The 25,278-nt window shown below is 43.8% G+C and overlaps 1 protein-coding gene across 1 annotated transcript in view; it reads right to left on the bottom strand.

Moving 5' to 3' along the window:
* KANSL1L (KAT8 regulatory NSL complex subunit 1 like) overlaps positions 1 to 25,278 on the bottom strand; it is a 3,005,708-nt gene that overhangs the window by 1,396,083 nt on the left and 1,584,347 nt on the right. Inside the window, exon 10 of the mRNA XM_085647079.1 lies at positions 13,336 to 13,460. Within this exon, the coding sequence (XP_085503205.1) occupies positions 13,336 to 13,460 (125 nt within the window). The remainder of the gene's footprint in view (positions 1 to 13,335; positions 13,461 to 25,278) is intronic.

Below are 25,278 nucleotides of genomic sequence, written 5' to 3'. Positions count from 1 at the left end.
CTTTATCTCAAACAATTCCATCAGTTACTCAAAAACCTGAAGTGCTCACGGGGGACAAGTCTCTTTTTAGCTTATGTGAAGAAGAGTAGGGGGCCAACAACCCGTCAAACAGTTCCGTAGCAGCGTTCTAGAAGATAGTGGATATTAATCAGCAAGAAATAAACTGCCACAAATCCAATACACAGGAATAGAAAAACCAAGGAAAGTGTTATCCAAACATATATCCAAGGTGGGACAAGATAGGTGCGTTTCAGCCATGAAAAGAAAACACAGATCCATGAGTGTCTAAAACAGACGAACTGTCAAAAGAGTCAGAAGAAAAATCATCTCGACCCACGTAATACCCAGAAGCAGTTAGTCGAAAAACTGGTGTCTCAGGTACCGCAACAGTATCGGAAAAATCCAGAAGAGGTTGATCCGAAAAAGGTGGATCTGTATAAACGACATCAGCTACAGATGACTCAGTAGTAAGAATAGTACTCATTTCAGTCGTGTTGCTGGTAGTTGTATTGGATGCAGGAATTAACTGTAGAACATCTCCCCTTCTCCAGCTGGGTAAAAACATCTTTGGTGGTGCTCACTAGCTGTAGAGGAATTTCCTGTATGGTAGCGAGAGGAGTTAGGGAACTACCAAGGACTCTGCGTGGCCTACTGTTGAGAATCGGTCACATGATGTAAGTTGATGTGATGAAAAGAGACAAAACGATTGTCATTGGAACCAGAAAGTGGTCGCAAGGTTACATTTCTTGTACCTTCATTATCAAGGACTGGCACCGGTGCTTGTTTTGATGGACCAAATTCCATCTTTAGCGCCACTTTCTCTCACACAAGATCCCCAACTTTTGGAATCCAGCCAAAAGGTTCTGGTTTCTCCTTGATTTCTGCGGAGGCAGACAACTTCACCTGCTTGTTGGATTGAGTGTCACAAAGATCTTGTAGATCCTGTAAGACAGCACAACGATCATTTACATCAAAGGGCGTGGCTTGCCCCACAATGTCTGGACCGTAAAGGTCGGGAACATACCTTTTGATGCTAAAGAGTACTTGGTATGGGGTCCGGCCCCCCAGAGATCTTTTGGGGAGAATATTAAGTGCTCGTTCAACACCATATATGCGGTGGAACCATCTATGCCCTGTGCCTAATACTCTAGCTGTTAAGGACTGCTTTAAGTCACGGTTTATCCTCTCCACAACAGAATTGCCCTCGGGCCTCTATGTAGAAGAAAAATAAACCTATCGCCCAGAGAAGCCATAGTATCCTGATACACTTTGCAAGTGAAAGCCGGGCCCTCTTCTGAGTGGAACGCAGTGCATGCATGTGTTAGAGTAAAGACTTGCATGTCTTTAATATCAGTGTGCGAATCAGCCAAACGTTGTGGCCAAACCCAAAGGATCCTGGAGCAAGAATCAACTGCAACTAAGATACATTTTAACGCAGTAACTGAAAGAAGAGGACCACATTGGTCCAAATAAATGCAGCAGAAAGGCTTGTTGGAAATTAACAGGTGGGTCTGGGGTGGGCGCACCACGGTGGGGGCTTAGTTTTGTTGACAAATGTCACAACAAAGGACATATTGTTTGGCATGCTGATATAAGCCATGCCACCAAGAATGTTGCTGTAGCAAGGAAATTGTGGCAGCCACACCAGCATGTGCAGAAGCAACACCTCCGTGCACAGCTTTCACTAAAGCAAGTCTGTGATCTTAGTTGGAAATCAAACGATCGTCAACTCCTGGAATAGTGACAAAAGGAATGTTTTATTCACTTAGCTGGTATGTATATTTAGAAGGAAAACTGTTAGGTAAGAGTGTATCGTTCTTATCACCATTAATGGCAGCCAAGATATCAGAATCTATTCTCATTTTAGAACGTGTAATTGCAGCAACAGTGGCACTCGCATTCACAGATTTTGCCGCTTCATCGGCCAGAGATTTTCCTACAACGTATGCTCCCACACACTGAAGACTCGATCTATAGATAACATGAGCCTGTGGCAACTATCTTTGAGGTCTGCCACTTTAAGCAAAAGCTTTTTATGCTTGATCATGCTGCCTTTAGAATCTTTGAATTCATTCTAGCGCCAATAACGTCCATTAAAGGACTTTACATAGTACTACGAATCACACACAATAAGCGTGGGGAATTCAGGATCCGTATGTTTGAGCGCACGAAGCAAAGCTTTCAGTTCAGCCAACTGCGCAGTGCAGTCCCCTAAGGACTGGATATACGTGTTCTGTGGTTGGAAGTTCTCATCCAACATAACACCAACAACGGTGGTGCATGCCACCAAATATTGCTGTTTAGAACCTATAGCAGGCTAGGCTGAACCATCAGTGTGAACAATATAGGTATACTGTTCAAGAGGTAAGACAGAAGTGGTCATGCGGTAGACATGCTCATACTGTAGAAATTCTTGAGTCTGTGAAGACGGATCAAAGACAAAGTTAAGGATGTTGCCCATTATATCCATTTAGGATGGAAAGCTTTAGCGCTAGGAACGCTAAGTTTGTGTATGGCTGTTTAAATGTATGTAGTCTAAGACGACACAATATGCTTGATCTGAATTCAAAACAGGAAAAAGTGGATTATTCATTAGAGAGACGCAAGGTTCAATTACTCTCTGGTACTCCAATTGGGAGAGTATTCCTTTGACGGGTGCTTTAGCCTCTCGTTAGATAGGGTATTGCAGCTGCACTTGCGGACCTTATGGGTATGGCATGATAAGGAGAGTCCTTATCCCAGCCAACATGACTGTGGTATAAAGCAGGGGCTTGTGCAACAGTCCATTCTGCTGCATATGCTTATTTGACTTCATAAGGTACAAGAGCAGAAAATGATACCAGTATTACATCCTCACCCTGTGGGGATGTTTGGACAAAGAGTGGGGGCCAATCGAACTCTGCTAAAAGGATGTCATAAGACAAAGTAATTCTCCCAGAAAACTACTTTAATGGTGCACTGTATCACCCTCAATTTGTATATCCAAATCATAAAACCAATATGGAGGGGCTACACGCCAATCTGGGGTTTCAACTGTAACAAAGTTATCAGCAGCTTTTGCTGCCAGAAACTCCTAGAGATTCCAGTGCACTATAGTGACTTCTGCCACACTGCTGGGGAGAGTCCTGTTCAGGAGGAGGGTTCTCAGTGTCCATGGCATATTTCGCGATCATAGTCACAACTTTCTTTTTCTGAAATGAGGCTTTATAGTGAGGAGCTTTTTCCTCCATATTTATCTTCACGTTAGATGAGCGTTGAGTCTTCATTTTCAGTTTTTATGTACTCTTCTTGTCTGTACTCAAATTGCCTTCCTCTTTATCATACGGCTTTTCAGATGAGTCTTGCAAGGAACGAGGAGAATCTGGATCAGAAATATGATACTGGTCTGGAGCCTTGATTTGAGCATGACCATGAAAATTGTAGTGTCTCTAAGAGGACTCAGAGGATGGAGAACCTCCACGAGGTTTACCTTTTTGTGTTTGTTTAGATTTATCCAATGGTTTTTTAACAAACTCACGGTTTTGCTTGGCTTCCTTGTCAGTAGTAGGTTTGCCAAGAGGTGGTTTAGTAGTTCTAGTTCCCAAATGATTGCGTCCTAAGGATGCACAGACATCAGCAATAATTATAGGTAGCTTATGTTCACGGTCTGCTTTTGCAACTGCTGTGAGGCTCTGGTGTTTAGCCAGAGATGCTGCTTCAACTTTAATGTTTAACATAATCATTGCGGACACCACTGTAAAAATTCCCATTAATTTCATCCCCAAATCCAGGACAGCAGCGGCCTTGTACCTGTTCAGTTTTTACTTTAACACGTCTGTCAAAACTGACATGAACAGAGTGCCATGACTGATGGTATAGACAGCGGCAAAGACTGTCTCCCATATCCAATCACCTATTCCATGCCATTCCATGTCATAACCACATAGTGATTATTCTGTGCTTGTCCTGTGGTACCGTAAAGGTAAACACATCTTTAATTTGGTCTATTTTTTGTGCGTTCCAAAATGGAATGTCTTCACGATTAGAGGGAATTTTTCCTATAACTGAATGAACAATTACAGGAATAATTGTCGGCACTGCAGGCAACTGGACGTTTCCTGGCAGGCCAGGTTGTGCTCGCACAGCCAACAAGGTACGGGAAACATATTGAGTCAAGCTCCTATATAGTATAACGAGCAATTTATAAGCCTTGTGTTTGCAAAAGATTAAGATTTGCCATGTCAGGTTATGGCATGTATCCAGCTAATGCTGGTCAGGTCGCTCCATCATTACTAAGGGGACCGAAGCGTACGGGTATAGGTACATGTGGTAGGGCTCCTAAGAACCAAGTCTGATGTTCCCAACAAGATAAAGGTATTGCCATAAGTGCATAAGCTCGATAATCTGCTGGTGATGCAGGAGTTCTATATGTATGAGATGTGTTGGAGTTATCATCCTCAGCCAGAAAAGCGACACAAGAATAACAGACTTCAAAGTGATCAGCATCATCCACTTCCACTACGAAGATAAAAGAACAACCTGCATTAGTAAGTCCATAATGCGTTACATGTAGATGGACAGCAGGTCTTAAATTAACAGGAATAGCAGTAGCTTGTGGTACTGCCATGACAAAAACAGAAACGGAAAAAAGGTCAACAGAAAAATGAATTATCCTTTACAACTTTCAAACTTGAAAAACACAGAATTTGGTGCCTCCTAAACACTGTGGAGGATTAATCCCTAACACCACAGACGTCTCCGGTGGTAGGTGTAAGAGCTATCATGGATGCACACAAGCACTAGTCAGGTGACCCATGAATAAGTACGTACCAGACCAAACATTGGTGGCGCCATGTTGCAGGGATTTTGTTTAGAAACAGAACTATGCCTGAGAACACAGACGTCAGGATGAAGGGACTGAGTAACCACACCACGTCAGTACTCGTGGGCCCAAATCATGACTAGCTTACAGTGCCTCACCTACCCTCATAACCTTCCCAAAGTAACAGGTAAGTTGGCACCCCAGAATAAAACAATCTAGTCCCCACAGGGAACCATGGTAACGGATTATCACCTTTTGTTTTTTCACTCATGCATGTCCATAATAAACAGAAACGAGATACAAGAACAGTTTCAATATTTATTTAAACTATTGTGCTCTATTATGAAGCAACTGAGCTGCAATAAAAAAACATACACAACTTAGTAGGGTAATTAGCATTACTAATAAACCGTATTCAATGAAAAGCACTATCATGGTTAATAATATATTTGCCTAGTATAGCCTCACTATGTGAGCACAGTTCTATATCAGTAATATCAGGGATTGGTACAGGGCCGCATACTTGGCATTTGCAGTTAGCTGGTCTGCACCTCAGATTGCTCAGAGCTGGCACGCTCGTCCCTGGACATTTCCTCTGCTAGAACTTCTCCTCTCTATTTTGAAAACAGCAAGTCTTGGCTTATATGATAAGAAATTCTGTGCTCGAAAACAGCACCTGGGTCTGTCTGTTACGTCTGGGTGTTAGTGTCCAACCACAGAGAAAATCAGGGCACAGTGTTGTTTGACCATGTACAAAATGTTCAGATTGAATCCTAACAGAAGAGCTGAATAACAAAACATGTGCAGCCTATTTCTAAAATAATAATGTGGCACAAAAATAAACGTATTACTTCGTAACGTGTGCAAAGCAAAAGCAGCTTAGAACTTGTGCAGTTAGGCTAACATTAAGGAGAACTACAGGGGGCCCTATGGGGGACTCACGACAACATGTTGCATGACTTAAAATCAAGATCAGATGCCAGGCACCAAAGACATATCTCATTCTGACATCTGTTTCCTGCATTCTTGATATGGCTTGGAGCTGGAAGTTTTCGCAGGGGACATAATTCGCTAGCACACTGTCTGAAAGATGATGGTAGTCGTCAGTAAAACAACAAACTAAGGAGTAGAACTGTAACCTTTGGAATGTGCAGAAAGAAAGGAACTAACACCCGCGCACTGGAGTGGCACTTATATTGGCTTCGTTCCATGACTTCCTAGGTGGTACAGTGCAAACTCGCAGCTGCACAATGCTACCTGTCGGTACACAGGAGCACTGTTGCTGGAATTCTCATGATCCTGTTCGGTGTCTGGGGATAATCTAAAGGTAAAGTGCCTGCAGTTAGAAGTATTATTCAGAAATGTTTCATTTTATGGCAAGACCGGAGGCTAAGATTATGCAATCCTCTTTATTGCGCCACCCCAACAGCAGCATCTCCAAGAACATAGAACACAACAAAGTTCTTTAGAACATAACAAAGAACCAGAACCTCCAGATAAGTCTTACATTTCTTCGATCTCTTAATTTGGATTGATATATTCTTGAATGAGTGATGATTGTGTGTAAAATGCCTGGTTATACATGTATAATACATAAAGGAAATGTTTAGACAATTATAGCTAATGTTTAATAGCTTAATTTAATTTAATAAGTATTTCAAATAACGTTTTATTTCGACTATTTTGAATTATATGTTTTGTTCTTCGATGTTAGGTTATAAGCGATAAGGATTCGTTGGTTTAAGTCATGTTCGAGACGGTTTTGAGTTTTTTAGAGATCGCGAAGGATATTGTGTCGGATTTGAGGGAATATGCAAAAAGGGAGTCTGTGCGTATAGCTCGCTTCAATTGGTTTTGAGGGAATATTCTAATAGGAAGTCCGCACGTAGTATGAGTGTGCATATATAGGTTTATGGTTAACTTGAAATAAATGAAGGGGAAGATGTTTAATTTTAAACCTGGGAGCTTACCGTTGAAGCACGGACGCGAGGCGCGCACGTCATAATGCAGGGTGGCCATTCTAAGTAAGGCAGTGACAGGCTTTACGTACGTTCATGTTGATGACGCGTGCGAGAGGAAAGAGACGCAGTCTGTCATCAGGAAACTGAGAGAACTGTAAACTAAAGCGGTCCTTGTAATCGGAGCAGATATCTATTAGCAGAATTGTTAAAGGAGATTGAGATCGTTTTGATTAGGTCAGAAAGATTGTTAGAAATATTTATTTATTTTAGAACACTGTTGTCAGTGTTTTGTTTTTGCTGAATTAAGATAGTAATGGAGGTTTAGTTTGTTTGTGGAGTAGATTTAAATATTTGAAGTAAATATTTTTATGTGAGGGAAAGTTTTGTGTCTGGCTGACTGGAGTTTTTATTTTAAGAGGTGTTTTAAATTTTTATTTATTTATTTTTAGAATGTCTGAGGAAAACGTAAGTTCGCAGGGCAATTTGAGAATGGAAGAAAGGATCTCATTAATGTTGAGCAAGTTTGCATCCGATCTGGATTCTAAGTTTGAGAAGAAATTTGATGAGTTGAGAAGAGGTGGTGGTCACCCATCCCAGGATGAACACTTTTGGTCCGCAGGTGAAGGACCAGTATTATCAAAGAAGACTGGGAAAGTGAGTAGAAAGAGAAAGAATGTGGAAACTGATGTTTTGAAGAGCAAAAAGGCTAAATCAGCCTACCCAGATTCAGGAATTCGCAATCGTGCGAAACATGGAAGTGTCAAGGACACACAAGGGGACCTGGATAGAGGTCAGAATGGTAGGAGACATGCTACCATCTTATGTGATGAATCTTCGGGTAGTGCGGAGATTGAGTTGAGTTGTTCCTCTTTTCTTGATTCGGAGATTGAAATAGTGGATAAGAGGAAAATTGCAGAGGCAAAAGCAAAAGATAAACCAGAAGAGAATATTGGGGTAAAGGATCCATTAGGTGAGTCTATGTTTGACCCAATGTTGCTAAAACACCCATTATCTCCTGAATGGAGCCCGGCACCACATGTTGCTGAATACGTGCAATTGTGGTTAAGGAAGCAAATTCCGAAAGATGTTAGGATGAAGCCCCGTTCCGAATGTCCGAGACCAAGTCTGTCAAATAAAATCGCCCTGACGCCTGATTTAGACGCAAAGATAATCGCGTTTATCTGCAAAGGTGGAAGAGATCCAAAGAAGGATTTGGATAAAGGGTTGAGAATGTGTCAGGACAGACAGCTGGATCTAACTGGTCCACTTACAAAGATATTTGATATGGCTGAAGAAAGCCTATGTTGGGAAGAAGTCTCTGGACGTGGAAGAGCTTAGGGAATGGATACAAAGGGCTGTGTGTTTGCTGGGAAATGCGAACACAGCAATTTCAGTGGAAAGGAGAAAGAGTATCCTGCTTAAAACTGATCCCAAGTTGGCTGAACTAGTGAACAATGAAGGTGGTTTAGAGGCAAATGGGATGCTTTTTGGAGAGGCTTTCATTAAGGAAATGAGCAAATATGTGGGTGCTTTAAGTTCTCTGCAGAAGTCGCAGAGAGAAATAAAAAAGGTATTTGACCGTCGTGTTTTTGGAGAAGTAGAGGTCATTTTCCCGGCCGAGGCCAAGGTATCACAAGGGCCTCGTTCTCAAGGGGTTTTAGACCCTATAACTATAACTACCAGCAACAATCTGGATACCAACCAGGAAGTTTCTATCCGCAAAAAGAAGGATGAAATTCTCGAGGGAATAGGAGATCGAGAAGATCAAGTAAGACAAGACCGTTTTGTTACCCATGTTAAGTTGGGCAGCAGACTTGCCCAATTTGATCAGAATTGGAGTTTGATAACAAGAGACCCATGGGTTCTGCAGACGGTTTTGGGCTATCGTATAGATTTCAAAGAAGAACCAAAGCAAGATCATTATCCTCCAATGATAAAATTCGATTTGACTGTGTCAGGGTTGGTAGAGAAAGAAGTAAGAGAGTTGTTAATGAAGGGAGCAATTGTGGAAGTACTGGAAACGTGTGTGGGTTTTGTAAGCAATATTTTCTTAGTGGAAAAGAAAGAGAAAGGTATGAGACCTGTGATAAACTTAAAAAATCTGAACAATTGGGTAGAGTACCATCAGTTCATGATGGAGGGCATGCATATGTTGAGAGATGTACTTCAGACTGGGGATTGCATGACTCGACTGGATCTAAAAGACGCGTATCTTACAATACCGATATGGTCAGAACACCAGAGGTTTCTGAGGTTCAGATGGGGAGGAAAGTTATGGAAGTTTGTTTGTCTCCCCTTCGGACTCTCTTCGGTCCCATGGTGTTTCACAAAAATGCTGCGACCAGTCGTTGCCTTTTTGAGAGAAAGAGGGATACGAGTGATAATTTATTTAGACGACATTCTGATAATGGATCAGGAGAAGAGGAGTGTGGAGGATCACACGAAACTAGCTGTGAGTCTTTTAGAGAGTTTGGGGTTTGTAGTGAACAGAGACAAGTCTTGTCTGTCCCCGAGTCAGGAGACACAGTTTTTGGGGTTCATGATAGACAGTATTCAGGGCCAGCTGAGATTACCCATGGACAAGATAAAGAAAATAAGGAAGGAAATTCGAAGGGTTTTGTCTTTAGATGTTATCTCTTTGAGAATGTTGGCAAGGATTATAGGTCTGTTGTCATCAACTATTCAAGCTATTTTTCCAGGACCCTTGAATTATCGTGCTCTTCAGAGATTGAAGAGCAGTCACATAAGGCGTGGAATGAAATATTCTCAGCTGATTACCCTTTCTGTGGTGGCCAGATCAGAACTGAATTGGTGGCTAAAGAATATGGAGGCATGGAATGGGAAAGCAAATTTCGGATCATATCCGGAATTGATTATAGAGTCAGATGCGAGTTTATCTGGTTGGGGAGCACGTTGTGGTGCAACTTCGACAGGAGGTATGTGGACTGTAGAGGAAAGGCAATTGCAAATACATTGCCTGGAGCTGTTGTTAGAGTCTTTTGCTATAAAGAGTTTTACGAAAAACAAAGCGAAGTGTTGAGTGTTGTTGAGAATGGACAATGTCTCAGCAGTGAGATATATGAATAAGTTAGGGGTCCGAAATCAAAGGATCTAGCAGACCTTGCGAGAGTTTTTTGGGATTATTGCTTGAAACAGAATATTTTGGTTCAAGTGGAGTATATACCGGGACAGAAGAATGTACAGGCGGATTGGCATTCAAGGAATGAAACAGATTCCAGCGATTGGATTCTTCACAGGACAGTGTTGTTGAGGACAATGGAGTTGTGGGGTCCTTGTTATGTGGATCTGTTTGCGAACAGGTGGAACACAAAACTGGAGAAGTTTTTCAGTTGGCGTCCGGATCTGGACTCAGCTGGGATAGACGCTTTCAGGCAGGATTGAAGGGGACTTTGTCCTTATGCTTTTCCCCCTTTTGTTTTAATAACCAGGGTGAGCTTGATGGTGCGCAAGTGGAAGGAGATGGTGATTCTGATTACACCCCTTTGGAGATCTCAGGTCTGGTATCCCATACTTTTGGAAATGTCAATAGATTGTCCAATTCTTATTCCGACGTTCCCAGATATCTTGAAGGGAGCATTGGGGGAATGTCACGAGTTAGTCCTTTCAGATCAGTTGAGTCTGATGGCATGGAAAATTTCAGGAGAGTCTGGGAAGTGCCAGGACTTTCGGGGGATGCTTCTCAGCTTATCAGAGAATCCTGGGCGCCAGGAACGAGAAAGATGTATAGATTGGCTTGGCAGAAATGGGTTCGCTGGTGTGTGGAGAGGGATTTCAATCCCATTTCAGTGGATGTAGTTTTTGTGGTAAATTATTTGGCATCTTTGTTTGCCTCTGGTTTAGCGTACAGAACTATCAATTTACATAGATCAGCTGTCGCTGCTGGACACAATTTGGTGGACGGGGTCTCAGTAGGGCAGAATCTTTTGGTGAAGAGATTGCTGAGGAGTGTAGGAGTTTCCAAGTTCCCGGTGGACAGGTATTCGTCTACTTGGGATGTTTCTAAAGTTCTAGAATATCTGGTGAATTTGGGGTACAATTGTGATTTAGATTTAAGAATTTTGAGTGGGAAACTGACAATGTTATTGTGTTTGCTCTCTTTTAGGTAGGCCTGGGTGGTAATTTTTTTGCTTGTTCGCGTTCTAAAAATGCGTGTTCGCGAGATATTTCCCCCCGAGCACGCAAGCAGCGATTGCGAACAGGAAAAAAGCATCGCGAACAAGCAATTCCGCGTGTTCGCGGAATTTCTGCTTGTTCGCGGAGATTTTTTACTGTTTTGCAGAGATTTGCGTAAAGCGATTACGCAAATTCCGCCCACCCCTAATTTTAGGAGAGTTTCTGATGTAAGGGCTTTAAATGTGGAAACGAGGATTTTTAATCCAGAAGGTGTTCGTTTTTATCTGTGCAGAAGAACGAAGACAAATTTTGATAGCATTTTCTATCCTTATTTTGATGGGCATGAACGTTTGTGTGTTGTGCATTGTCTGAAAGAATACGAGAGAAGGACTTCATTTGTTCGTCCTGCAAACGAAAACCAGTTGTTAATTTCATATAGAAGACCACACAAAGCGGTTTCAAATCCAACTTTGGCAAGATGGATGAAAGTGGTGATGAGGAATGCTGGTGTTGATGTGAGTAGATTTGGTTCGCATTCTGTGAGGGGGTGCTTCAGCTTCAAAAGCATTTATGCTAGGAGGTGCGTTACAGGATATTCTAAGATGTGCAGATTGGTCTAATGATTCTGTTTTTAGGAAATTCTATTTTAAGCCTGTGATGCATGCAAGTTCGTTATTATTAGAGAGGCTTTGAACTTGCATAATCTTAGCCTCCGGTCTTGCCAAAAAAGGTAGATTTTCATCAGCCTTGATGGACAGAAAATCTGGATTTTATTAAAGACTCGGAGGCTAATATTATCCCTCCTCTCCCTACCCAGGTTGGTAAGGGTTATTTGTTCTTTTTCAGCTCGGGGACAACAATGAAGCAGGAAGACGGATTCTGTTAAATTCCGGATTATGTGCTTTTCTGGTTTTAATGTGGATTTAATATGGACTCATGTTGTTTTAATGCAAGGCATAGCCTACTCTTTGTTTTCTCAATTTCATGTAGGTCTATTGGGAAGGGGAAGAGATTTCAAGCAAAGGTCAAAGATGTGCTCATGTGCTACTAAATTCAGCATATTGAATTAATCCTAACATATCAAGCTTTAAGCAGATACATCGAGTGGGCAGGGATAACTATGTGTCGACAGAAGTTTAATTCAAAATTAACTCAGGCGTTGTTTGCTTAATGCAACTAGCCCAATAAGATTGATGCAAGGCCAGGCACGCCATGTGAAAAAACCCTTGCTGCAAGGCTGGTTGAAGGCTCTACACAATGCAGAATGGGTACATGGCAGGTAAATATAGTGCCTCATGAAAACCCATGTAATTCACTAAATAACTTGCTTAAAAGTCATTTATGGTCCACCGAACAAAAATCGATAGAATACCAAAAATGCACCCGTTATAGTTTCCAGTATGCGCTGCACACCATAACTAGTGAATTTCAGGGCTCTGCCATGCTCAATATACACTTTAGCTGGTGACATGTAAACAAAAAGTCCATCTATAAAGAGCAAACCATGGTGGGGGCGGAGGTTATGGTGTCCATTGAGAGTAGTACAAAATAACTGTAAAATTTCAGGGAATTTTCGATTTTTGGTTCACTGAATGATAACTGACTTATACCTGAGTGTTTTTCACTTGAGCATCAATATGTCTACGTAATCCAAGGAACTGCCAGGTGATAGAAACTTCTCTCTGCTAAATAGCTATAGGACTAAAACGGTCAGTTGCAGCCTTAATAAGAACAGCTACTGTATGGTATCCTCATCACGCGATGCTGATATAAAGTTAAGAAGGGCTATGCATGATCTTTGATTTAGAGTTCGGGTGGCAAGGGTACACAGAGGTTGAGAATTCCTCCCATCCTCTTACCATAGGCGCAGGATGTCCTGTTGTAAACATTCATAATACAATATAAAGTTCTTTCTGGGACGTACATATAATTATACAGTCAAAATATAAGTTTCAATCACAATTAACTCAGAGTTGATTGATTAATTTGGAATGAAATTTGGCCGCTAGCCCAATAAGCCTGCTGCAAGACCAGGCACGTCGTGCGAGAAACCCTGGCTGCACGGCCAAAGTGGATTGGGCATAAGTCCTGGTTGAAGATTGTGCACAACGCAGAATGGGTACATGGCAGGTAAATACAGTACATCATGAGAACCCATGAAATTTACTAAAAACTTGGTTAAAAGTCATTTATGGTCTACCGTACAAAAATAGAATAATACCTGAAATTCGTCAGTTTCACAAACTTTCACAAACGCACAGGGCAACTGAGTAGGCATGCACTTGGAGAAAATAAAAAACAAACAATTGCTTCCTAGTTATACGACCACTGGGAATAATACATGCAATTCAGTAGGATTATAGAATAAAACCGATAGAAATAAACTTTTGAGTTTCATATTTTGTTCAACTATATTTTCAAGAATAAGAACCAACATACCTTGGGGTCAGGATTTCCTTGTAATGAAGCTTCTCAACCTTAGTAGTTGCGACCAGTGACATAGGAATTACTATGTTGTCAATATCATATGAACTTTCACCTCGTAATCTCCGTCTCATGAAACCCTATACAACAATAAACAAAAGTACAACTCATTTTTTGGTCAGGAGACAGTCCTTTAGGAAAATAACAATTAACACATTAAATGTGTGGGTCTTTCACATTTACTAACTTTGAACCTTGAGCCAGAATTATGAGCACTTCAGCTATGACGATGAAAAAGATGGGAAACAAGGTATAGGACTTTAGACTTTACACAAAGAAGAAATTATGTATAGGTGAACCTCCAGCACAAGTATATTGCAGGTACCAGGCTTTAGTGGATCCGACCATATTTCTACTGCAATTTAGGTAGACTTGTTCATTAAATGCACTGAGGTGCTGACGCACTATTCTGACAGTGGGATCCCAACCATTTACCAATACAGAGAGTAATGCATTATGGATTTCAGTTTCTTTGGACATGACTTGTCTTGGCTGTGAGCATGTATGAATTGTCCGAAACTCGTAACCAATGTAATGATGGATACTTGATGCGGGTCAAAATGCTCAGGATGATCGGGACGCCCACATGTACCAGAATGCAACCAGCCGAACCCTAGAACGTACTGGGATTGTTCTGTGAAAGACCCAACCTGAGGGTGAAGGAAAACCTCGACACATAGTGAAATACATCCTGGAAGATGATCCAACTACAGCACTACTGCATGAGTGGTACTGCTCAAGCCAAGGAAGAAGTTGTTTGTGAGCTTCAGTGACGTGAAAACTGATGAAGATGACAAAAGAACCAGGAAAACTGAGGACTTGGGATTGATGCTGGCAGATAGAATACTGAGGAAACAGAACACCCACCAACGATCAAGCAGCACTAAAAACATTGTTGCAGAGATGTAACAAAGTGATAATATAGAAATAGAATCTATGGCCGATGCAACCGAGACACAAGTTCACCACCCCAAGAGATTTCATGGGAAACTGGCATCAGTGATCAGCCAGCTGGACTACCGGTGAAGCTCAATAAACAGAACTTTAGAAATCAATTGCTATTGAAAGCTAGTCTGTAGTTATGTCCTGCTCAACCCAATCTGGTGAAAAGGTGAGGAGAAAGAACAATAGTTACTTACCTGTAATCTGTGGTTCTCCAGTATTGGTGTCTTTCATAGATTCACATGCCTGAATCATTCCCCGTCGTCGGAGTGGGAGTCCCACGGTACATAGAAAAGCAATAATTATGCATATAACAACCAAAAAACTCTGGTAACCTGAACCAGGAAGTAAAGTAGCCTAAGCTACAAGGAAAAAAACTTCCACAGCTATGACTATCACAGTCATTATATCCAGTCCAAACTGCAGCCAGTCAGGCGACAGCACCCACCAGAATGTTCTCCTCAGAGGCTCAGGCTCTCAGATTTTCTCGCACAGGAGTGAAGCAATACATAATAGCCTAAAAAGCCTCTGAGGGGAGGTGGGTGGGTTGCATGTGAATCTATGAAAGACACCAATACTGGAGAACCACAGATTACAGGTAAGTAACTATTGTTCTTCTCCAGTATTTGGGGTGTCTTTCATAGATTCACATGCCTGAATCAGAGTAGATAGCAGTACATAACCTTATGCTCATAAGACGCCACTTTGTATCATAGACCATATACATTATGAAACAGTATAACCATAGAGAAATACATGTGTGCTTCAACATATGCAAAACAATTTCAAGATAGAAATAGTATGGAAAAAAGCGTCTTATAAAAGCATAGTGGAGGAGGGAGAACAGAGGCTCATCTTATTTGAAAAGATTGCGTAGAACAGCTTGTCCCACTGATCCATCCGCATCACTTGCAGCTTCCAAACAGTAGTGTCTGGAAAACGTATGGCAACTGGACCATGTTGCCGCTTTACAGATCTGATGAAGAGGCACACCGGCTAAAAGAGCTGTAGATGAAGAGATTGCTCTCGTAGAGTGTGCTCTTGGGGTCGCTTGCAATGGTCTTCCAGCTTGGTCATGGCATAAACAAATTGCAGCCGAGATCTAACGAGCTATGGTTGACTTTGATACTGCATGGCCCTGGCGCGGTTTACCATATGCTACCAAGAGCTGGTCCGATTTGCGCAGTAATGCTGTCCGCTGTAAGTAAAACTTTAGACACCTTTTGATGTCTAGGGAGTGCAAGGCCCTTTCTGCAGCTGTTAGCGGATTTGGGAAGAATGTTTTCAAAACTATGGGTTCATTAAGATGGAAATCCGTCGGAACCTTTGGCATAAACTTTGGATTAGTGCGCAGCACCACAGACTGAGATGTGAATTGCAGAAAGGGTGGATGAACAGTGAACGCTTGGAGGTCACTAACCCTTCTGGTTGAAGTTAGAGCCAATAATAAGGCAACCTTCCAAGAAAGGAACTTTAGATCCACCTTGTGAATGGGCTCGAAAGGATGCCGCATTAGTTGTGAAAGTACTATATTAAGGTGCCAAGAAGGAGGTGGACACCGAATAGGCGGGAACATCCTAAATAACCCTTTAAAAAATTGTTGGATGACTCTATTGGAATAGAGAGAGTTAATACCATCCTGCCGAAACCTTGAAATTGCAGCCAAGAACACCTTCAGAGTAGAATGGGAAAGACCGGACCTCGCCAACTGTAGAAAGAAAGGCAGAATTTGTTCTGGTCTTGCGTGGATAGGATGGAGATTAACAGATTGACACCACATGCAAAACCTCTTCCACTTTAGTTTGTAAGTTTTAACAGTTGCGGGTGCTCGAGCATTGGCCAAAACCTCTTGACAGTCTGGAGGGATATCTAGGTGTGCAAATTCAAGTTGTTGAGGAGCCATGCCGCTAATCTCAGCGATGCTGGGTCCGGATGACAAATTTGGCCGTTCTGAAGGGTCAGAAGATGTGGAATTGGTCGAAACTGTATGGGCTCGGCCTCCGAGAGGAGGAGAAGTTCTGTAAACCAGTACTGGCGGGGCCACCCGGGAGCAATTAAAATCATGCGGCAAGGCTGTTGTTTGATCTTGCGCAGAACTCGTGGAACCAATGGGATCGGTGGAAAAGCGTAGGCATATATTTGCGACCAATTAATCGAAAAGGCATTTCCCAGCGAGTATTTGTGGGGAACTAAACTTGCAAAGAATGGGCATTTGCGGATCTGGCTGGTTGCAAAGAGGTCTAGATCGGGATGCCCCCATTTGTGAAATTCTCCGTCTAGGAATGGTTGGTGTAGCTCCCATTCGTGATTCGACGTTGTGGTTTTGCTGAGGGAATCCGCCAGAACATTCGTGATTCCTGGGACGTGAATGGCTTTGAGGTTGATCTTGTGGTGAATCGCCCAATCTCAAATCTCTTGCGCTTGCTGAGATAGGAGGGCTGACCTCGTCCCGCCTTGTTTGTTCAAGTAATGCATACTTGTCGTATTGTCTGTTCTTACTAGTATGCATGCTCCTCTGATCATGGCTTGGAAGGACTTTAAAGCCAAGAATATTGCTCGCAGCTCTAGCAGGTTGATATGCCACTTTCTTTGTTCTAGAGTCCACCTGCCATTGATTGTCATTCCTTGAAGGTGCGCTCCCCAACCCTCGAGGGATGCATCTGTGGTGATTGTGAAATCCGGCATTTCGACCAGAAATGGACAGCCCTCTTTCAAGTGGTTCCTCTGACCCCACCACTGAAAGGCGTCCCGCATTCGTGAGGTGATGTGAATGATATCCTCGAATGATCCTGTGATCTGAAGCCATTGCAGATTGAGCTCCTCTTGCAACGGTCTCATTCTGTATCAGCAGTTGGGAATGAGATGAATGCAAGAAGAAATCATCCCTAGGAAGGATTTGCACACTCGGACTGAAACGCACTCTTTTGATAGTAGTGAGCGCGCAAGGTTGCATTTCTTGATTTGCCTTTCTTTTGACACAAAGGCCTTGGACAGATTTGTATCCAATGTCGCTCCTAGGATTGTTTTTCTTTGCGAAGGAGTTAGATGTGATTTCTCTAGATTTGTGGAAAGACCCAGGGACTGAAAGAGTACGAGGCATTTTTGAACATGTTCGGATGCTACCCTGGCGGAACTCGCCTTGATAAGGCAGTCGTCCAGGTACGGAAATATTTGAACTCCCTGCAGACGGAGATGCGCAGTCACTGGCGCTATGACCTTTGTGAAGACTCTGGGTGCAGAACGGAGTCCAAATGGGAGGACTCTGAATCGAAAATCCCTGCCAGTCACTCTGAACCATAGAAATTTTCTGTGCCTAGGTAGAAGTGGTACATGAAAATAAGCGTCCTGTAGGTCGAGGGTGGCCATGTAGTCCCCCATCGAAAGCAACTGTAGAATTTCTCGGAGCATTTACATCCGGAAAGACATTTTCTTTAGAAATTTGTTGAGAGCGCGAAGGTCGAGAATTGGACGCCACTCTCCTGATTTTTTCCGGATGAGGAAAAATCTTGAATAAAAGCCCGTTCCTTTCTGCAGGAAAGGGACTTTTTCGATTGCACCTTTTTTAATCATTATATTTATCTGGGAAAAAAGCTCCTTGAGGTGAGCAGGGGGTGGACCTTTGGGAGGAAAATGTGGCGGAATCTTTGTGAATTCCAGAGCATGGCCTCTGGATATTATATCTAACACCCACTTGTCTGTGGTAATCTTGGACCAATTTGAATAGAAGTGGGATATTTGACCTCCAATTTTTGCACGTGGTAACGGTAGAGATGATGGCAGGTGGCAGAACTCATTGCTTCTTACTGGACTCTCGTCCACGAAAGGATTGTTTCCTTCGAGACTGCGAATATGGTTGACTTCGCTGTCCGTAATATTGCTGGCGATAATTCTGAGATCTTTGGCCAGTTTGGGAGGTTTGAAAGGAACGCTGCTGATTATAACCTCCCCTGTTAGAGAAGGATCCACGTCCTATGGCCCCACGGAAGGAAGACTTCCGGAATTGCAAACTACCCAGGGACCTCGCCGTCTCCGTATCCTTCTTAATCGCCTGTAGTGCTTCATCCACATGTGAACCGAATAAGGACTCACCATCAAATGGCATGTCTATGATCTTAGACTGCACCTCCTGGCGAAAAGATGTTGACTTTAGCCAACCCTGCCTCCTTAGCACTGCAGCTCCCGCCAACTGCCTGAACCCAGTTGATGCCACATCCACTGCTGCATCAATGATCTCCGCTGATGCATACTCCCCTTCCTGCAAGATCTTTAAGGCCTCGGATTTTGAAGGCTCCGGTAACATATCGAGGAAAGGAGAGATGTCGGACCACATCTGGCGGTCGTATCTCCCTAAAATAGCCAGGGAGTTTGCAGCCCGAACTGTGGTTGCTGCCATCGTGGAAACCTTCTTTCCTATTGCGTCCAATCTTCTACCATCTCTATCAGGTGAAGCTGATATGGGCGTTGATGGATTTCTAGCCCGTCTCTGAGCCGCTTGAGCTATAACAGAGTCTGCCTTAGGTTGACCAATAAGGCATGCTGGCGAGTTACTTGGGGCTTTATATTTCTTGTCCAGCCTTGGTAACACTGCTGGAAGAGAGTTTGGAGTAGCCAATAGTCTTAATCCCTCCTTCCAAATGAAGTCAATGATTGGGATTGCCCGAACCTGCTTCCTTGGTTGGTCTTTAAAATCATACAGGAAGCAGTCATCCTCCTTTGTTTCCATGGGGATCAGGAATCTCTTGGTTGCTCTCTCCATAAGTGAATGGAAATTCCCGATGTCCACCGGGGGAGAGTCCACCGGAGCCGGAGCACTTGGAGAAGGAGTTTGCACCTGATAATTATCCCACTCCGACATGATAGATTGATCATCTACCTCTCCTTCCTCCCTTTCATCGTCAGTAGCCTGTGATTGACGAGATGGCAACGGAGAAGGTGGTCTTGGAGACTGAAAAGACGACAACTGCACTCTTGGCATAGGTGTCGACAGAAGAGATTCCGCCGTTTCCGAATGAGGGAAACGCCTATAATAATCCTGCAACATATTCTGCAGATTATCAAACAGTTCTAATGGCATTTGACCAGACGGCACCGGTGCAGGAGGTGTCGGCTGTGGTTCCGTATTGGGATCTTCGTCCTGGTCATCATCATCATCTTGATATTTGATGAGAAGCTCCGATGGACTCCTTGCAGTCCGAAACCTCTCATCCTCTCCGGAGTCGTCATCCTCATCCTCCTCCGATTGTAAAAGTTGCGCTGGCAATTTTAGAGGCGAAATAGCTCCCAAAGACGATCCTCGGCGCTGAAGAAGTGTAGTCGCCGTTGCCCTTTGATCAGATACGGCAGACGACGGAGTCGCAGTCCATACCTGCATATCCATGCAGGTAGACAAAGGAGGTGGTGACAATCGCGTCGATGGAACCGACGACGGTGGTATTCCTGACGTAGAAGTCATTTTCGACGACGAGGCTGTTTACGTCGACGAGACGGTAGCCGTCAACGAGGCAATCTTCGTCGACGAGGGCGTCGACGAGTCCATCTTTGCCGACGCATGAATCTTCGTCGACGAGCCAGTCTTCGTCGACGGAGCAGTCGCCGATGAGGAAATCCTCGTAGACGGAGTGACTTTCTTGGTTCTTACCGTCGACGGAGCGGAGACGAGCGATGACACCTCCTTCGTCGACGAGATGGGTTTAACACTCACCGAGACCAGCGTCGACGGAGACGAAGCTGATGTCATTATCATTGCAGGTCTTGGCGACGAGAATGTAATCGTCGACGTTGAAACCGCGTCGACGATAACAACCGTCGACGCCACTGCCGTCAACGGCGCCGTCGACAACGGCAACCTCACCTGAGGTAAATTCCTGTCAGGAAAACTTTTAGCTGGTAAAGTGTTTCCTGATTTCCTCGGGGGCGTAGAGGGCTTGGTTCCTGAAGGTGGAGACGTCTTCCTAGATGAAGACGAAAACTGACCCGGGCACTTAACAGACTGGGCTCTCCTCAACACCTTCGCCCCAGTAGAAGAAAACTCTTCTTCAGCCACCCTTTTCCTGGAAGAGATAGAGGAGGCACTTTCTATCTCTGACAAAGGAGCGTCTTTATCCTTGAGCCTCTGCAGCCACAGAAGAAGGCGTCCTTCTCTATCCCTGAGGGTTTTCTGAGGGAAAATCCGGCATATCTTACACTCCTTCACCTCATGATCAGGATAGAGGCAATAAATACATTTCTAGTGAGGGTCTTCAGAAAAAAGCCGAAGCTTTCCGCAGGACTCACAAGGTCTGAAGAGGGATCTTTTTGTAGTTGACATCCTAGAAGTTGAAGAAACAGCAGAAAAAACTTGAAGTACTGAGCAGAGCTCAGGGAGACTCCCTTCACACGACGTGCGGTAGAAAATCTGAGAGCCTGAGCCTCTGAGGAGAACATTCTGGTGGGTGCTGTCGCCTGATTGGCTGCCGTTTGGACTGGATATAATGACTGTGATAGTCATAGCTGTGGAAGTTTTTTTCCTTGTAGCTTAGGCTACTTTACTTCCTGGTTCAGGTTACCAAAGTTTTTTGGTTGTTATATTGAAGTACTCCAATTTTTGAGACTCCAGAGGTGCTAGGGGTAGCACCCTATGACTTCGAGTACTTCCTGATGTGGTATTATAAAATTCTGCATATCTTGATAATATCACAAAGAACTTGGCAACAGAAGCTGAAATATGAAAAGACATCTTTATTAAACTCAAATGAGTGAGACTACGTCGCACAGAAGCCTTAGCAACTGAATGAGGCAGTCTCCAGAACAGAAACCAGTTTCCTTTTTTATACAGAATCTGGGCAACACCGCCCTTCTCTTGCAGTTGGTCTTTCACATATTTTACTTCAAAGAACAAGCAGAGTCATGATTGCAATCTCACATTTCAGTTCAGCCAGCCCGCAATTATTTACCCAGCAAGGCTCAGATCCCACATCTGACCCCAATAAACATGAGCATCTCCTGTTTTGAGAAACAGGCCATAAAGCAAGAACAAGCAGGTGCGAAAGTGATTAGCCGGAGGCTTGTGTGCGATGAAAGGACTTTATGGTGTGTCAAGCCCTGATGCTAATCACAGGTGGCCGGAGGAAGGGGAGCTCGTGAGACCGGACTGACCTGGGGCAGCGGAGACCAGCTGCCCAGGTCATGGAGAAGTCAAGCAGAAAGTACATGTATTCTAAAGGCCCGTACTTGCTTATAATGTGTTTGTCTATGTGAGGGCAACTATTAAGATGGCCACCGCTCCAAGATGTAACCCACGGAGTCAATGTATAATAACGTATATATAGTGCATTTGGCAATGGGACGTTATGCAAAGCGCTTGTAAATACCGCATTGACCAATCGCGGTTTGCTAAGACATGAATAAACAGGGGTAGGGCCCTGTCTTCTACGTGGTCCCAAATACCAAAGTACGACAGACCCTCCTTTTGCCCTTACATAGGCAATCACTATACTCATACTGATCTTAGTCCAGGTCTACAGACATGAAGTCATGGAGATGTTGCTGTAGCATCATCCTATTACTTAGCGACTCTCACGGGACACATGTAGTAGCACAAAGGCCACATATGGCAGGACAAAATAAGGAATACCTCTATCTAGGTGGCATAAGATCACACCCCCAACAATTAGTGATGTTTACTACTAACTAGTGTCGATGCAGAAGCTGTATAGAAGAATTGCTTACGAATTCTGATCTTTTAACCTGCTCATGTTCAGGAAAAGGGTGAAAAAGAGTGCAAAGAAACAGTAGTGGGAAAAGACATAGGTTGAGAAGCGGGTGCAGAAGTCAATTGGGTAGAGAAAAACAATCCCACCCATAAATGACAACGTCATGTTTAAAAAACACTAGAAAACATAGAGACAACGGGAGAAAGTAGTAACCACTATTACAAATGAAACAATAATTTTTATGTTCAGGTGAAACAGTGGTGACCCTCATCAATGCTCTGAGGTGAAAAGGGGGCACCTTTCCACAGAAAATGGATTTTATTCTGCTTATACTAGACAATGCCAGCAAAACAAACAGTCTTCTAACACCTAGTCTATACAATCACACGGAAACCTCTCGTGAAACCACCTATGCCCAGAGTCCGTTCAAAAAGCCTCTCTGGCAGGCTTCTATTGTCCATCAAATCTTCTTCTGTTGTTTTCTTTTGCATGGGCCTCTTCATTCAAGCCTTTCATGAGAAAAGAAAGTACTGCTCAGTTGGAGTGCCCTCCTGGCAAACACTCACAGCTCACGGTCTCAATGTTTCAAGGCAGTGCACCTGTGTCTTTCCTCTGCTGCAGACACTATAAATAATATGCTCTTCATTGGTCATGGGCACAGATCATCTTGTGCAGACCCGGGACCATTCTCAGGATCCAACACTCATCATTCGGTGTCAGAGGACGCTCAGGCTGCTCTTTCATGGGCACTGGAATGTAGTGCCTTCTGTCAATCTTGGATCCGCCGGTGCACTGCACTTCCATTGAAGCAGAGGAAAAGAGGGGGTATGTGTGGCCAAAAACTCAGGCCAAGGGGCTCAAGGGACTGCACACTGTCAGAGGTTACCAGCACATGACAGGCGCTCTTGTGTACTGAAATTCTGGTTCTGTGGCAAAACCAGCTCCTCCATCTTGTCTGATGTTGAACGCCTTATGACGAAGCAAGCGTGATGCTTTAACCAGTTCGTTGTATAACAAGGGGACTGTAAACAGGTGGCCTGCGGTCCTTCAAAGGAGTGGCCACACGCCATGGGACAATTTTGGTCCAGAATACACTGTCTTTCTTAGGAAGCAATACAAATAAAAAAGGCAGTAGGCAAAACAGTGCCTCTAAGCTTTTCAATTGGGTTTCCGTGTGAGAGCCTTCATCATCTAAGGGTAGATAACTACACGAGAATTCTATCTAAAATGGATGTCTTCACATATGGTGGCATTGTCTAATAGGGCAAACACACATTTTTTTCCTGAATGATTACATATAAGTGTTTCTAAATTCCTTATCTAGGACATTTCAATAGAGAAATCACATGGTACAGATTATCATAGGCATGTAGAAACCTTTCATATCAGGTGCACTAGGCAATACACAGGCTAATAGTCAGATATGAAAACAAAAGACAAGAACTAGAGGGTCCTGATATTTGCATGATTAGAACACATCTGATCCCACCAAAAATTAAAGCAGCAGGAACAAAAAGGGTAAAAACCACATTAAAAATAGACATTGAAAATTCGTCATGTTCAAAAGGGTAAACGCAGGATATCCCCTATTGGTATGGAAAACTTGTCTTACTATAATATTGAGTCAGTTAGCCAGGCTATCGCTACCCTGACAGTCAGGCTGGAAAACATTGCAGCAGGCCTAAGGAAAATTCTTGGAAACCAGTCTGGTCATGCTAAAGGGAATTGTACATAATATGGGGGTTCCTGGTGCATCACTGCAGTCTGGAAGTATGTACCTGAACAATACACCTACAATAATAAATGGGCTGACTGGTGAAAGGAATACGGAAAAGGGAATTGGAACTAGGACACAACTAAAATCCCCAATCACTAAGCATAATGCGACATTGGGCAGGGAAGAAACAAAAGCAATAAAAAATAAAAATCTATAGGAAGGACAAGAATTTAGTAGTCAGGCATGTGACATCACCAAGAGTACGGGTGATACACAAAAGGCCAAAGTCACATACGTTTTAACTCTACCGCTGGCGACTATACCATATACGGTAATCTTAGGTAATGTTCCAGTTCCTTCTGCAGGGAAAAATGAAAACCTAGTTTCCTTTTAAGAAGCAAAGGCCATATGCTACTTAGGAGACAGGACACTATTACCTAATGTAATATAAAAATTAAGCCACCTTGAGTCACAGATCTATAATTTCATCCTTTTTTTTTAATTGTATTTATTGACTGCAAACAAGGAACAGTAATGTACATATCCGTGCGCCATCAACCTGAGGCCCGCCATCTTTTCTCACATCGCAATCAACTATATCGGCTATCCCACATCCCGGAGGCCGGGCATCACCGTACATAACTGAATAAATACCCAATGCTTCCCAAGTGTCCCTCCATCTCAACGCTCGTGTGCGGGGCAGACCCCCTGTCTGCGGCCAGGCTCTAACGTGTTCCTTCCCCCAAAGCGTAGGGCACAGTCACTCATTTTATGGCCATAAACTCCAAACCCTCTCCCTCCCCTCACGCTTCCCCCAACTCCCCTAACCCACCCTCCCCAACTAAACAATTGAGGTCCTAAGTCAGTCGCAGTCTCGATCGCTTCCCGCACTCAGCCGCCACTCATCTTCATCTAGCGTCACCCACACGAACACCTCCCACGGGAGCTTCCTCTTCTGCAACCTCCGCATCAGGGCCCCCATCCGGGCTCCCCGCTGCAGCCCCCCGCCCGCTCAGGTAGTCCTCGTACAATTCCCAGAAGTTTTTAGGCCGGCTACGCGGCGGCAGCAACTCACTGAACCTCTCCGCTTGGGTGCAGCAGTACAGCACATCGCGCTTCCACTGCTCCACCGTGGGCACGGGACCACGCATCCAGCTCATTGCAACTCGTCGTTTCGCCACTAGCATCCCCATATCCACCAGGCGTCTGGCCGCCTTCGGCACCACCCTGGAATGCCCCAATAGCGCCACTGCCGGGTCCGGAGCCAACTCCACCCCCGTCACCCCCACTATCTGGTGGTAGACCGCCTCCCAATAGTTGCATATGCCCGGACATTGCCACGCTAGGTGAAGGAAGTCAGCCGCCGGGTGCTTGCACCGTTCGCATACAGGGTCTTCACGCAGCCCATATCTATGTAAGCGCTCCGGCGTATAGTAGTACCTGTTGAGGAATTTGAAATGGACAAGCCGGTGTCTGCCATGCAGAGAGATGCGTCTAATCCCCGTGCAGCAGTCCGCCCACATAGCATCGTCAATGGTGATCCCTAAG

Source organism: Triturus cristatus, chromosome 3_2 (assembly GCF_964204655.1).
Source record: "Triturus cristatus chromosome 3_2, aTriCri1.1, whole genome shotgun sequence".
Lineage (NCBI taxonomy): Eukaryota > Metazoa > Chordata > Amphibia > Caudata > Salamandridae > Triturus > Triturus cristatus.
The sequence above is the reverse complement of the archived record's forward strand: the minus strand, read 5'-3'. Positions and strand labels throughout refer to the sequence as shown.